The sequence below is a fragment of the Ursus americanus genome, chromosome 14 (assembly GCF_024610735.1).
Source record: "Ursus americanus isolate L20-20 chromosome 14, mUrsAme1.1.p, whole genome shotgun sequence".
Classification (NCBI taxonomy): domain Eukaryota; kingdom Metazoa; phylum Chordata; class Mammalia; order Carnivora; family Ursidae; genus Ursus; species Ursus americanus.
In genome coordinates, this window is record NC_142140.1 from 15,677,310 (window position 1) to 15,692,242 (window position 14,933).

Here is a 14,933-nt window from a genome sequence, read left to right on the forward strand (position 1 = left end):
ATTCTGAAAGCCTGAGCCTTTTCTTTGTAGGTCTACATGTGTATTTATTAATATTATCAGTAAATTCAGCAAACCAACAAAAAGTCACTTAGACAAATAATCTCTTTGGTTAAAAACAAATGCTAGGTATAGGTTTAAGCAAACTGGTTATCTGGCTAATCGACTTTGTTAATTTGAGGACACCACATAAAGTAGCACAAGAACTGAAGAGATACATTCAAATCAGTCTTACCAAGGGTAAGACTTAAGTACATAGAGCAAACCTTAATCATTCTTTTGTACAATTCCAATCATGAAACTCAAGTGTTAACAAAGGCCATCATGAAATCTTTCAAAGTTATTATGTTGTATGGACCCTGTTGGGGGCGGAGAGGGCGTTCCTTATTAACTGATTAACAGAAAATACAGGAATTCTATCTGTAGTATTTTCTTGGCCTCTGTCCTAGCTCCAGACAAATAATAGTGTTTCTTTGGTCCCTTGAACTGAGTTACATTAAGGATGGTGTGTTTAAATTTATATGTGCAGTGGGAGGTGGGTAAGGCAGGAAAAGTAAAAAACAAAAACCTACATGAAATGGCATCACCAATTGGCAGCACAAATGAATTCAATTTTGTTATGTTTTGTCAGAAAGCACGTTGCTCTTGGTGCCTAGGGGAAAACAGGCATGCATGGGTGACTTTATGCTGTCCCTTTTATACCACTCTCAACAAACGAGAGGAACATCTATTTTAAACACATTAAGTGACTAAAGATATGCTTCCCTAGAAGTGATTGATCAAACATGATTTGGGGGTCATTACACAACTAACTGGAAGGGTTAAACTGACAAAGGATTGTTTAGAAGTGCTACCTGCAGATTAAAATGGACTCAAACACCTTTTAATTTACATGGAAATAAAAACATCACTGATGCCAGTGTCTAATTTTTTTTTTTTAAATTTCTGGTTTTGGCAGTTGTATTTTATGCCTAATGTGTAATTAACTGATGTGAACAGCCAAATGTTTCAAAGTTAAGTCCTCGGTTCAACTGTCCTAAACTCCAAAGCAGAAACCAAGCATCAGAGATTCAGACCTTAGAATTCATCAAAAGGTGACTCCTTGTTTAATACACTCAAATAATTTAAGCACCAGCTTTGTAGTGGCTGACACACAACACAAACACAGATTCTGGGTGACTGAATTGTAACACAAATTAGGAGATGGCAGATAAGAACAGTTGCTAAATAACATAATTATTTGGTGTCATGATGTGTCTTTATTCCGATGGCATGCCAGGGTGCGCTGCTAGGCTGATTCCCATGAAATGTTAAGGAAATGTGATTTAACATTAACAAAACAGCATCAGATGGAAAGCTTAGCTAAATTAATCCAGTGTAAGAGGCCTAAGAGGAGTATTTAGCTGTTCAGTAGAAGAAGGGAAGGAAAGATAAAGAAAAGTGTCTCCATTTGCTACAGTATTTTGGGATGCTTGAGAAGACACAAAAGGGAATTAATACAGATTCATATGCTGACATACCTTACAACCCAAGCAAATCAAAAGAAAAGATGGGAAATTATAAAGCTGACAAAGGACAACAAAGTTTGTAACACAGGACTTAAAAGACATCTTTTTAAAAAAAATAGGCTCCTATATGCGCCCCAATGTTCATAGCAGCAATGTCCACAATAGCTAAATCGTGGAAGGAGCCGAGATGCCCTTCAACAGATGACTGGATTAAGAAGTTGTGGTCCATATATACGATGGAATATTACTCAGCTATCAGAAAGAACGAGTTCTCAACATTTGCTACAACATGGACAGCACTGGAGGAGATAATGCTAAGTGAAATAAGTCAAGCAGAGAAAGACAACTATCATATGATTTCTCTCATCTATGGAACATAAGAACTAGGATGATCAGTAGGGGAAGAAAGGGATAAAGAAAGGGGGGGTAATCAGAAGGGGGAATGAAACATGAGAGACTATGTACTATGAGAAACAAACTGAGGACTTCAGAGGGGAGGGGGGTGGGGGAATGGGATAGACCGGTGATGGGTAGTAAAGAGGGCACGTATTGCATGGTGCACTGGGTGTTATACAGAACTAATGAATCATTGAGCCTTACATCGGAAACCGGGGATGTACTGTATGGTGACTAACATAATATAATAAAAAATCATTTAAAAAAAAAAAAGTAGGCTCCTAAAATAACTACAGGAGAACCAATTGAAAACACAACGGGAGAGAGCTGTACAGAAAGGAATGGAGAAGTTCAAACATTGTCAGGATTTCTGGCTACACTTCCATTACATTTATGATGATGAGCCTATTGTGTGATCTCCTTAAGACTTTGGAAGTTTGCAAATCTAAGTTGTATCTGCAGCATACTTTGAGAGAGACAGACAAGATTCAAATACAGTCCTATGACCTTAAACCAGTAACTTTATTCCTGAAGTGCTTGGTTTCCCACAAGCATTAAAAAAAAAAAAAAAAAAAAAGTGAGGGAGTTGGGCTGGAACATTTATGATCATTACCCCTTTTCATTCTAGCTCTGTCCTTTGGTTATTTCAGAGCATGGTGTATCTGTGAACTGCTCTCCCCTGCCATCTTGAATGTGGCTGTGGAGGTAGATGTGAGTGGAGTTTCCAATTCTGGATCCCTTTTGGCTACTGAATTATTATATTCTTCAGAGTCTATAGAATTAAGCTTACAAACATGGCTGAAAATGGGATACCAACTTGGATGTGACTCCTTGTCTGCTAACTCTAATTATTTCTTCTTAATTATAAAACATAATTTCATACCTAGATCAAGTCCTTCACGGAGCATAGGGAGTTTATCCTTATTTACTGAATTTGCATATCTATGTCTGTATGTCACCAAAAATTATATTGTATGTTACATTAAAAATCCAATCAGTCATTTGAATATTGTATGCGTAGGAAGCTAAGCCACTAAAAAGACTGATTCATTTTGTTGGTCTGAATTAAGACTCCATCTGTCAGGGCTATGACAAAATATAGACTTATTCTATACCTTTTATTGATGTAAAAATAGAATTTGTTTTGGGAATAGTTGTAGTTTAAACTGAAAAAAATAATGAACAAATAATGTGTATAGTATGATGGCCTGCTTTTAGCTCCACAGATGGACACTCTATGACATTGGAAAACTAAACTAAAAGCCTACATTGTGGTATTTAAGATTGCACAGAGATCGGAAATCAGAGCCTCCTGGAACTGAATGCATTTCTATTACTCACTAGCTGTGTGACTGTAGATGTGATGTTTAACTTTGCTAAGCCTTAGTTTTAACCATGTAAAAATACCAATAAATAATATCCCCCTCGTAGGTATCTTGTGAAAGTAAATGAAATGTATCTAAGATCTTAACCACTACTCATCCATGACTGGTGCTATAAGTCGATATTATTACTATGAGTATGATTATGATTTGATGAGATTCAGGGTCAAAAATGACAGGACAGATTTCTGATCGTATCGGTTAATTTAATCTGAGATAGAATGAAAAAAATTGTATAATTAAGAGTCTCTAAGCATCCCTAGGCAGTCAAAAAGTCAACCATTGGATGGCTCACAAAATGATTTGTGTCTGTACTTAGAGGAATCATATCCTGCGTTGAAGAAGGTAAGTGCCTATCCAAACCTTCAACTGGCATCATGTATGACACTGACTATGCAGTAAGATAGCCACATAAAAAACCAGTTCTTCCCATCTTTGTTTTCTAGGAAAAAAATCCTACCTACCCTTCGAGTGCCAGCTCAGTTACCTCCAGCCTGCTGAAGCCCTTCTGAACTCCTGCAAGCCGAGTCAGTCCTCACCATCTTCTGTTTGTGATGACACATGCCCCACTGCACTGGAGCTGTTGACCTACCTGTCTGCTTCCCCCACGAGACACAGAGCTCATTCAAATTTATAAACCCAGAATTTTTCACAAGGCCTGTCAAATTGGTTTGCAACTGTGCTTATAAATAAACGAATAGTTTGACAAGTCACACTTGAGAATCAGATTTGTCACTCCAAATCAGGAATTCTCTAACTGCGCTCTTGGGAGATGTAGCAGTTCTTAGGGCACACCATGGGCTGCTGGGAGGAAGCCAGCTTGTGGCTGCGGAGGAAGCAGGCAGGGCATTAAGAGGGGCTCTGCTTTTCCCTCTAGGTCATTAGCCAGACTGGTTCAGTTTTAGCTGTGTTATGAAATGGGCTCTAGCATAAATTTCATTTGGAAGCATAACAAAAACAAAAACATCCCCCTCAACCCCAAACATAATTCTACTGTGGGGAAAAAAGATAAAGGAAAAGGGGAAATAATAGCCAGTGACTTAAAAAATGGTCTGACAAGCCTGACTCTTCATTGTGAAGATATTAACAAGACTGACTTTCACACAGTTGGTCAGGCCTTTATTTCTTCAACTGGATCATAATTTCTGTAAGACAGCAATTCTATCCCTCCTATTTATTTCTATTGGTTTATTTTCCATATGCCCATTAGCGTCTATGAGAAGGTGAGGGTGTAACATGTACCTGTAGAACAAACATTTTCTTTCTAAGTAAGGAGCATTGTACTTTAAGCAAATCAAGCAATCTTAAAAGTCAAACTAAGAACAAAAGGTCATTTGTATAAACTGCACTAATAGCTGACCTTTTCTGTCTATAAAATTATTGCTGTTGAATATTTATGTAAACTTTGGAAGATATAAATGTCACTCAGAAATTAGAAGCAAACACTAAAGTAAGTAGATATCATTCCAAGGCCAATTGTATTCATATTTTCAAAAAGTAACTGAACTGAGGACTTATATCTCTTTGGCAATGAGATAAGATGAAGAATCAAGCATTTTAACACAGGAAGCAAAGTTCTGGGGGGAAAGGAGATAAAGTGAAGTTTCTATTTTTCAAGTACTATGTTTGCATCAAACCAGTATTTCTCCAAGGGGTATTCAAAAATCTCAGCTTCTCTTGAGAGCAGAGGGCGTGAACTTATATTAAAAATGCAGATTCCTCAACCCTGCTTCCTACCTACTGACTGAAAATCTTGGACATGGCTCTGGGATCTGCATTTTTCACAAGGTCCTTATGCATGATCAAGTTTGAAGCCTACTGATACAGACTACGAATTCACAGCAACTCCACAAGGAAACTTATGATGTACTTCTTTGAAGATACAGTGAGTGCAAGAATATAAGATTTGTGGAACTTCTTTGCTTTGTCATATTTGCCCTTGGTTTAAAGCTACAGGATGTTATTACCCATCATTAAAACACTTTAAATAGGGAACTACAGCAATAACAGTCTAACCCAAGGCGGTGGTGTAAAAGAGCACACACCCAGCTGGGCAGGCTGAGTTTAAAGGCAGGCTTTACATCTTTAATGAACCGGAGCTCTTCCCGGCCATGGCAGGCAGGAGGTTTTGCACGCATTGTGCTAAAGGGTCAGTGCTCCAGACCGGTGGAGGCCAGTGGGGATAAAGAAAGGAGGACTGGATGGCAAGAGGGAAAAATGAGGGCAAGACTGACAGGGGCACACAGGATTTTAGCTTGTTAAATCTTTGCGTGACAGAGGCAAGAGTATCAGATGGCTCTTGACATCTTCAGCATGTATTCCCTTGGAAAGGCTCACCTTAACAAGACTCTCAGGAGTTGAGTATGAACAATTTAAAATTTTATTACAAAGAGGCAGCACAGAAGGGAGATTGTAATAAGCCTGGCATTATGCAGACTGTCATTCTTCCTTAAACATGGGAACATATGGTTCACTTGCCTATTTGATACTCATGCTACCTGATGTACTAAGCACTAGTACATTAAGTAGTTGGTGATACAAAATAAAATTAGGTTTATTTGCTTGTTCCATTAGGAAGCTTTGCAAGGAGGAGAAAGAGATAGAGAAGCCTGTTTGCTAGTTGCTACATTCTGGTTTAAAAGTTGCATTTAATAGACATGTGTAGAGGGGCTGTTTTATTAAGGTTTTACTAAGGTTGAGCACTTGGGGGTAAAGGTAAAAGAAAAAGGAACAATGGTGATTTAGAAAGCAGATAGTGAAAGATACATAGAGAAGGGTCAAACAGGAAGGGAACATCATATAACTGGTCCCTTATATTGAGGCAGACAGACCCCCCATTAGCTGATGCCCCACAAGGTAAGATGGTCGTGAAAAGGCTCCAAGGGGAAAGTGAAATTGGAGCAAAGTGTTGGGCAATGGGCTACGTAACCAAAGGAACTACTTTGTCTAGCTCATTTAGCAAAGAGTGGAACAAAGACAAACTAATTTTTATTCTGTTCATCTTCTGTGTCACTCTGCTAAGGGCTTTCAAATAGGTCCTCCCAAGGGTACATTTTTAATCATGAAGAGAATGAGATCAAATGACTTGCTCAGTAACCATCAATTCTTTCTTGGCACAGAGAACGCCCCGTTCCTCTCTTTCATCCTCGTCTTCACTACCTTCTCTCTTATCTCTTCCTCTCTCCACTGATTCACTGCCATCTTTCAACTTCCCCTCCCCTTACCCCAGCCCCTTCCCACAACTGACTATTGTGTTTAGGAGGGAGGTCGCAAGGCGCTGGGGTCCCGTGCAGATGGAAGTGGGCCTGCTAAATTTTGGGCTCAAAGGCAAACATATTGAATAAGCACCACTACTAGAGTCTATGTACCTAAGAGATTCACATGTTCCCGTAAAGTACATGCATTGTGCCAAGGGCCCAGGGCCACACAGGGCTTAATTGTATCATTATTACGGGATAAATCACACAAGATTCATGCATTTGAGGAGGTCTGTTTGTAACTCTGCATGTCTCTCTCTCTCCCCCTCTCTCTGCAACCCCAAGTGGATAGAGGTAATAGAATTGGTTCTATGGAGTTCAGCAGTCCTCTGATATCAAATTGGGGAAATATGATCACGTTCTGAGACCAACTGCCAAGGGATAGAACCTCTACTTTTCAGTTTGATATTCAGTGAATCTCAAAGTATCTTTGTATTTACCTCTTTGAGATTACTAAGGTAAAAGTGGTAGAAACATACATAACTATGTGACAATTGTGTTCCTCAGAAATGTATCTGCATATGAAAAGAAGTATAATCTGATATATTGTGTGACATATAGAAGGTGCTTAAAATGGTTATTTTCAGTATTGATGACCATTTGTCTGATATACAACTGGATTTTATTTTACTTTGTATTGCTTTATTTTATCTTAGGAAGAGAGAGAGAAATGTGGTGAACTTTTTTCTTTCTTTCTTTCTTTTTTTTCCCAACGAATGAGGAAGAAATCTGGTGGATTATTTATTAATTCAACCATCTTTCAATAATAGGAAAAACACTCTATCTCTTTATTTTTATTGTTCAGAGATTGTGCACTCTGACCAAATCTCAGGTGATTTAGGCATTGTATTTAATGCTGCCCGTCAGAGGACAACTTTGAGCTGTCTGTCCAGCAGGTTAACATTTCCTATTAAATTCATGAGGTGATCCCTGAACAGGTAGCCAGCAGTCACTGGGCACAAGGAGATAAATCTAGATCTTTGATTTCTGTCAGTTCACTTGCTAACTGGATCCACAAGGAGAAAAAAAAAAAGAAGTGATTAATCAAACTTAGCAGATGCGGAATTGATTCCCTCAGTTGCCCAGAATGCCTTCCAGAGACAAGCTTCATCTGTATTCATCTTGACTTTCTGTAGTCAAGTTTGTGGTTTTTACCCTAGCTGGTAGAGGTAAGAATGTGTAACTGAGATTTACCTCAATATTAGGATCAGAGCAATAATGGCAGCCAATGGCAGTAGAGAATACAGATCACCCAGGCTTTCCACACAGGCTGCTTTTTTGAGTCTCATACAACCATACGGGAGAGACAGGTACTATTTACTCCATTTTTCAAGTGATTTAACTGAGGACTACTGACGTTAAAGGACTTGCTAGAAGTTATCAACTATGTGAGAAATAGGGTTGGGACTTGAACCCAGATCTCCTGACTCTCATAACTTCAAAGAAAAACACTTTCTTACAAAAGGATAGTGTCACATTTTTGACTAAGCTTAACATTTTACTCACAACACCTAGTATAATATTTGGAACTTAATGGGTATTCATTAAATATTTATAGAATGAATGAGCACATCATGGGCCTATTAATTATTAAGTAAGTTTTTGGTTTAACTGCAAAATGTCTTAAGTCAGGTAGATACAAAGCAAAGTAATTTTTAACTTTCATTGATTTAGCAACACAAAATACTTATTGAATGTCTGTTATGTCCCAGGTTGGAGCTGGGTTCTGGGCCTATGATGGTGAAGGAGAGTGGTGCTAACTACGCTATCCTGCTACAGTTCAGGGGCCAGGACTCTCTAACTTCTGAATCCATCCAATCAGATCATTTTGGCTGTTTTGATAATTCACAGCAATCATCATGTCTGGCTCAATCACTTGGTCACCTGAGGAAATCAGTGAAAGACATATAAAATTATAACTGTGATAGTAGCTGCAATTTTAACCTGGCACACTAATATTTTGCATTGATTTCTAATATATAATCTCCATTCTGGCAGTCACTGCATGGCGACAGTGTTTAAATAAATTCAGAAAACAGCAACCTCAAAAGAAAAAATCAAAACAAAGTGGTTTTATCCAAGGTCAGGTCACTCACCAGTGACAGAGCTGGGATCAAAAGTCCCTGTTTTCTAATTCCCAAGGCAGGGCTCTTTGCAATACACCCCTATTTTCCCCACAGGAATATACCTTTGCTACTCTTCAATTTAGGTGCTATTGCTAAATGACTTGTAGCTCCAGAAAGAATGAGGTAGATGTTATAAGACCATACATTCCCAGCAGGAAACGAGGTAGCCTTTGGACTCTGTAATGCTATCCATCTATTTTTAGTTGTAGGAAAACTTTTCTACTTGGACAGACTGCCATGAATACAGGCATTTACAAAGACAGAAATCATAAAATAGTCAAGACTTCAATTGTGGCATATAGGCCAATAAGAAACATATTAATTAATCTCAGAATAGTTGCTTGATCTGAATTACCAATACATGCAATTAGGTTAAATCATGCGAAAACAGCCCTTCAAAAAATTAAGAATCAAGTATGTTCTCCATTATCTGTTGAATAGAAAAGACCTGGCAACAGAGATGGGCAACTTGGCATAGAGTCCAAGTTTTATCATTTACTACCTAGGTGACGTATGCTGTCTCACTTCATGTAAGAGTGGAGGAAATTGTCAAAATATATATATTGCCGCTATTTTTTTTATAAGTAGGTAATACAGTAAGATTAGTTTGAATAGGCTTCTTTAGAGTCCTTTCAACCATCTCTAGGTAGTTACACTTTATTGGAAGCAAGAGTTAGTGACAATGAAATTTCAAAGTAGACAGGACCATTTAGAAGTTTTATAACAGAAAGTAAAAATGTACATTTTACCACATGGGTATTTCCAAGGTCAAGAACTAAAAACTATTCCTACTTGGAATCACTGTAAATATTTAAGTTGTTTTCCATATGTGACTCTCTAAATCTTTCTATGTATGCAACTGTGTCATGTTTTAAGAGAGGTATGAGAGGGTAGGAATTATATTTATTTTTCTATTTAAGTGAAATAAGCAAATAGGTGTGGCATGTAAAAATGTATACTGGGACTCAGTGTTCTGTCTTTGAGTTTAGGATCTGGTTTTATAAAATTCTTTCCTTCTTTCCACCCTCCCTTCCTCCCTCCCTTCCTTCCTTCTTTTCTTTTTATCACAACTCTAATTTTTAACTTCAACTTCTTAGGAAACCCCCATGATTAGATGACAAAAAAGCCATTAAGTCAACACAAATAGAAGGATAGGTGCTGCATTTCCCAGGAAGCAGCATGAAACCATGCACTTAATGAAACCTGTCAGGTCAGAAGGCAACAGAAGAGGGGACAGGATAGAAATCATGCAGAGACACAAAGTCTCACAGAACTGGCTGTGTGACCTTTGCAAATTACTGCTGAAGGTAATCTATAACTGGCAGAGATATATGTCTGTAATTACCATGTACTTCGGGGCTTAACTTTTTTTTTTTTTCCAATTTTTTAAGATGCCTGTTCAGGAGACAATTTTGTTTGTTTGTTTACTTTCTTTTGTTAAAACCTGTAATGAAGTCCTATAGCAGTGAGAGAACGGAATTACAGAAGAAGCATCTGTGAATAGAAATCACACAGATCACTCCTTTAATGACAGTGAGACAATGCTGAATCTGATATGCTATTGGTGACTATTCAGAGGCTAAAAAGATCCCAAATTCATTTCACGTGGGGCAAAACAAAACATAAGCCTGAAAAGCCATTTTAAATGCAGTTGCCCTTATACTCTACACATTTTTTTCCTCTCATTTTCTTATTTTATTCAACTCCTCTTCCCTCTCTTCCTCCTCCCTACATACACTGTGTTTGAGTCTTCAAAGGTTATAGAAAGTAAACAGCAGTCATTCCTGCTACTTAGGTGAGAACTTTGAGTCACTTTAGGAAACGAAGTAATTGATTTATCTCAACTCTCAGTACAGACCGCTGGATTTGATACTATTGTATCTCTTGAGTTTTCTGCTTCTACAGCAGTGTCTTCAAACCTCAACTTGATTTCAGGAACCAAAGAGGAACCATTTAAAAGGAATCCACAGCCAAAGCTGTTGAGGATACTTGCAATGATCTCCTAGGCTGTCTACACAGAGGAAGGAGCCCAGTCAGGGCCAGGGCAACAGATTTCCCTTCATGTCTTTTCTCCTTAGCTCTGAAGCTTCTGTTCTTCTGTCTCAAGATACCTCCTCCAGAAGAGCTTTTCTCTAAAGCTCGTGATATCTTACATATTCATCCTTTTTTGACACATTCATTCATTCCACAGATATTTATTGAGTTCAGGTTCTATACCAAAGGCACAGGGCATGCACAGATAAATTTGACAAAGTCCCTGTCCTGGGAAAAGCTTTGGTGTAAGGCTATAGGGGCCACTGGAGACAGAAGACAGGAAAGAGAGTGCCCTAGAAAGGTCTCTCTCTTGTATATATTGTCATGTCAGGAGAGGATCTTCAAGGCACCAGATATAACCCTGAGAGCACTCTATACAATCAGCACTGTTTGTCTGTTTTAACCTCCTTTTTTCTCTCCCTTGACCACAAAAGCAGTCCTAGATCAGAAATAACAAGATGGTGTCCCTGCATCCAGCCTTTGTGCTTTTTTACTGGCTCAGAAAATTCAAAGCCAATACCCAGATTTCTAGTTTTTCTTGAAATGTTTGAAGTTCTACAACCCTGTCTGAAGTTCTATCCTCCCACAAAACAATGTCTGGCTGAATTTGGAGTGACTATCTAGTTTTGGTGTAGAACTCACTCTCCAGGCCACCATAGCCTTGTCTCGTAAGACTGGCAGACCATCATTTCTCATCACACTTGATGTGAGTTAATGACACGTATGATGCTGACAAAGAGCTCATTGAAACCTCATTCAGGGTAGTATTCCATTGCACATCGGATCACACAGTAACACACCTGGGTCATTACAATAGAGCTCAACTACCGACTAGTCATCTCTAGGTGTACAAGGTTCTATAGTACAACTCAACGAAATGTATTCTAAGTAGAGAAAAACACCTGTTTTGCTCTATCTAAACTCCCCTAGAAAACATGCCAGTGCTGATCCAGGATTTCTCAGTCACATCCAGAATAGAAGGAAACCTCTCTTCTTTCTCTACAGGAACCTCTCCACATTATTTTCATGTGGTGAATTCATTTTGTCATGGGGTGAACACCTGTGTGACTATTTAAAAACCACAACACCAGGTGTGTGAGTGTAAGTGTCTCTCTCTTTTGTGTAATGCTCTTCTCACTGATTTCTCAGCAGGCTGGGTCAGGAAAAATCTTCAAGCTGAATATAGAAAAAGGTCTTAAAGGATTTTAAAAAATATATTACAAGTGCATGCACTAAATATATTGCAGTAAAATTATACAAATAGGTCTTAAGTTTATAAGATTCTTTAGTTTTTGCTATCATGTGGAAATGTTTGGTATCTGTGAGTACCCAGTTGTAAGTTTATTATAAGGGAGAGAATTTTAGAAGACAGATTTGGAAGACATTGTACTACAAAATAGTTCAAAATATAATACAAAATAGATTTATTTACCTTTTGCTTTGTCTCAGGCTTTCCATTCCTCTTTTCCAGGAGATAGTTGCCCTAGGAAAAGCATTTGGCTTGCATTCGATAGTAATATCCCCACCAACTTGAACAACTGAATTTTTTTTAATAGGATTTTTAGAGAAATCAGGAGCTGAGGCTAAAAACAAAATTAAAAACAAAATTGTTAAGTTATCCACTTAATTAATGTGTGGTAATGTGATGATGTAGTATATGAGACAAAATTTAATATTTATACCCAGAGCTCTTTTTCAAGCTATTTTGCTCAGGCTGTTCTGGGGCCAGTTACTGACTTGGCATTTTGGAGGTCTATCTTCATTTTTCATGAAGATAACAATAGATATCACCTCAGAAATTTACTGTGGAGGTTAAATGAGATAACATCTATAAAGAAGTATAGCATACTGCCTGGCACAAAGTATGTGTTCAATAAATGTAATTTATCTTTGTTTTGGTGCAAGTCATTGGGATTAACAAAAGCCAGCTGGACTGGGGGAAGAAGCAAGTTACAAAGAGTAACATTCTTAACAGTGTTTACAATAAACAGGGTGAAGATGGTTCCATAAGAGACAGAAGGAAGGATCTGAACCCTGATGAGGGAAATCACCATATCTAGTCCAGTCAAGGTAATGATCCTACATGTGAAATATAAAATACCACTGAATTAAATCAGGAATACTCTATCACTGTGTCAGATTTCCTCAGGCAAGCCTTTAACCAGCAAAATGGAAATACTCTGCCTTCTATGGAAGCAGGCAGGCCGAGCAGAAATTAAAAAAAGAAAAAAAAGTCTTTGTCAGTTTCAACTTCGTCCCCACTAAATAAATGTTGAACAAATGTCAGTTCATGAGAGTGAGAAATTATTGGACTGACTGGGTGCATTTGAGTCTTTCCAGCTTTATGAACGTGGGAACCCATGTGTCCAATCCCTGTCCCCAGTCTAAAGTCTAATTGAGCTGAAATTCTTTCAGATATGCCATACTCTTTTGTTTCTGGGCATTTCAAGTATTGCTTCTTTGCCCTTCCACTGACCTGTGCGTGCTTTCTCTTTGGATCTCAGCTTAAAGAGAATGTTCTCAATTTAGAGTTATATTCAACTTGCCATGAAGTCTGACAACAACTACTCAATTATTGACCATAATAATTATATTTGAGTTTCCTTTTCTCAGTGAAACTATAGGTTCTATGAAAGTAAAGATCACTTAAGTATTGATAATTATATTTTTAGTGCTTAGTACACATAAATGTTCAATAAATAGTAGTGATTCAAAGAATAAACAAATCCATGTCCCTTCCATAAGCTCATGAAACCTTATCTCTTTGTTTGATCCTTCCTCTCTTTCATCTCCTTTCTTCCTACCATGAAGAAAACTGTGATAAAAGACACTAATGGGTTATTTATTGTAACAGACACCACTGAGATTATCATTCTCCAACTGCTTCTATCCCCAGTTTTTCACTATAGGGACTTAGCTGCCCAGCTTTCCTTCAGGTCTGGGTGGTCATGTGGCAGGGTTCTAGCCATCGGCATAAAAGGATTTTACTGTAAGGATGCAAGGCAGTTTTGCATTTTCTAATGAGAAGGATAGATTTGGTCACTTTTGTCCCTACCTTCCCCTTCTCCCTTAAGTAGGGACTTTATTTCTGTAACTATAGCAGTCACCCCCTCAAGACTATAAGCACAAAAAAGGTATAAAGAATAACATCATCAATCACAGTTCCATGGCTCAGCTACCACCCCTGAACTTCTTGTTAAGAGATAAAATAAATATCTGCTTAAATCATTATAAATTGAGATTTTCTATTCTTTTCTTTAATTGGCAGATTAAAACATTTTTTTTTCTTTTAATTTGAGAGAGCGAGTGAGAGAGAGCACAAGCAGGGAGGAAAGGGAGAAGCAGACTCCACGTGAGCAGGGAGCCCGACGTGGGGCTGGATCCCAGGGCCCTAGGATCATGACTTGAGCCGAAGGTAGACACTTAACCGGCTGAGCCGCCCAGGCGCCCCAGATGAAAACATTTCTAATGGATAATTTTGAATTGTACTCAAAACATCACGTGCTAGGATCAGCTTTGGAGGAGACTTCTTCTGGTTTGGATGAACCCAACAGTGGGCTTCTCTGGAAGCCCTAATGTATTGCTCAAGTAGAATAATAATTATCACCCTGCATTTTTTTTTAAAGTTAATTTAGACATTTGCCATTATTTCAAGGTAAAGCAATCTCTAATTTACAGAAAAATTGGATTCATATTATGTATAACCATAGCTTGCTAAAATGTCATTTTGAATTTTTTGGTTATAAATGAATGACTTACCTAATACTCTCAATTCTGCATTTGCATAAATTATCTGATATTTGTTTTCTGCAGCACACTGGTAGACACCAGAATCTGACACATTCAGCATAGTTATGACAAGTGTCCCATTTTCTATTTGAATTCTTTCCTAATAAAAGAAAAGTCATGGAAAGATGCTAGTATATTAATGTAGGCATTCTCTTAACCAAAATACATTATTAAACATTTGTGCATATCTACAGATAGGATATTTTGGTGTATGAGAACTGATGTTTATGAAGATGAAACTTAATATCCTGCAAGATTCTGAGCAGCTTTTTGAAGTTGAAAAAAGAAACATCCTTCATATAATTTTAATGGTTAGTATATTTTATGTTATCTCATTTCTTTGAAAATTGGCATTGTCTGCATAGAGTGTATGTTACTGTTCTATTATATGGTATATAAAATAATTTGGAAGCTTGTACCATTCCAATTATTCCAGAAAATATG

The 14,933-nt window shown here is 37.8% G+C and overlaps 1 protein-coding gene across 1 annotated transcript in view; it reads right to left on the reverse strand.

Moving 5' to 3' along the window:
* The window catches only part of CNTN6 (contactin 6), a 270,310-nt gene that overhangs the window by 57,533 nt on the left and 197,844 nt on the right, over positions 1–14,933 (reverse strand). Inside the window, 2 exon segments of the mRNA XM_045808106.2 lie at positions 12,133–12,283; positions 14,460–14,589. Coding sequence (XP_045664062.2) covers positions 12,133–12,283; positions 14,460–14,589 — 281 coding nt within the window.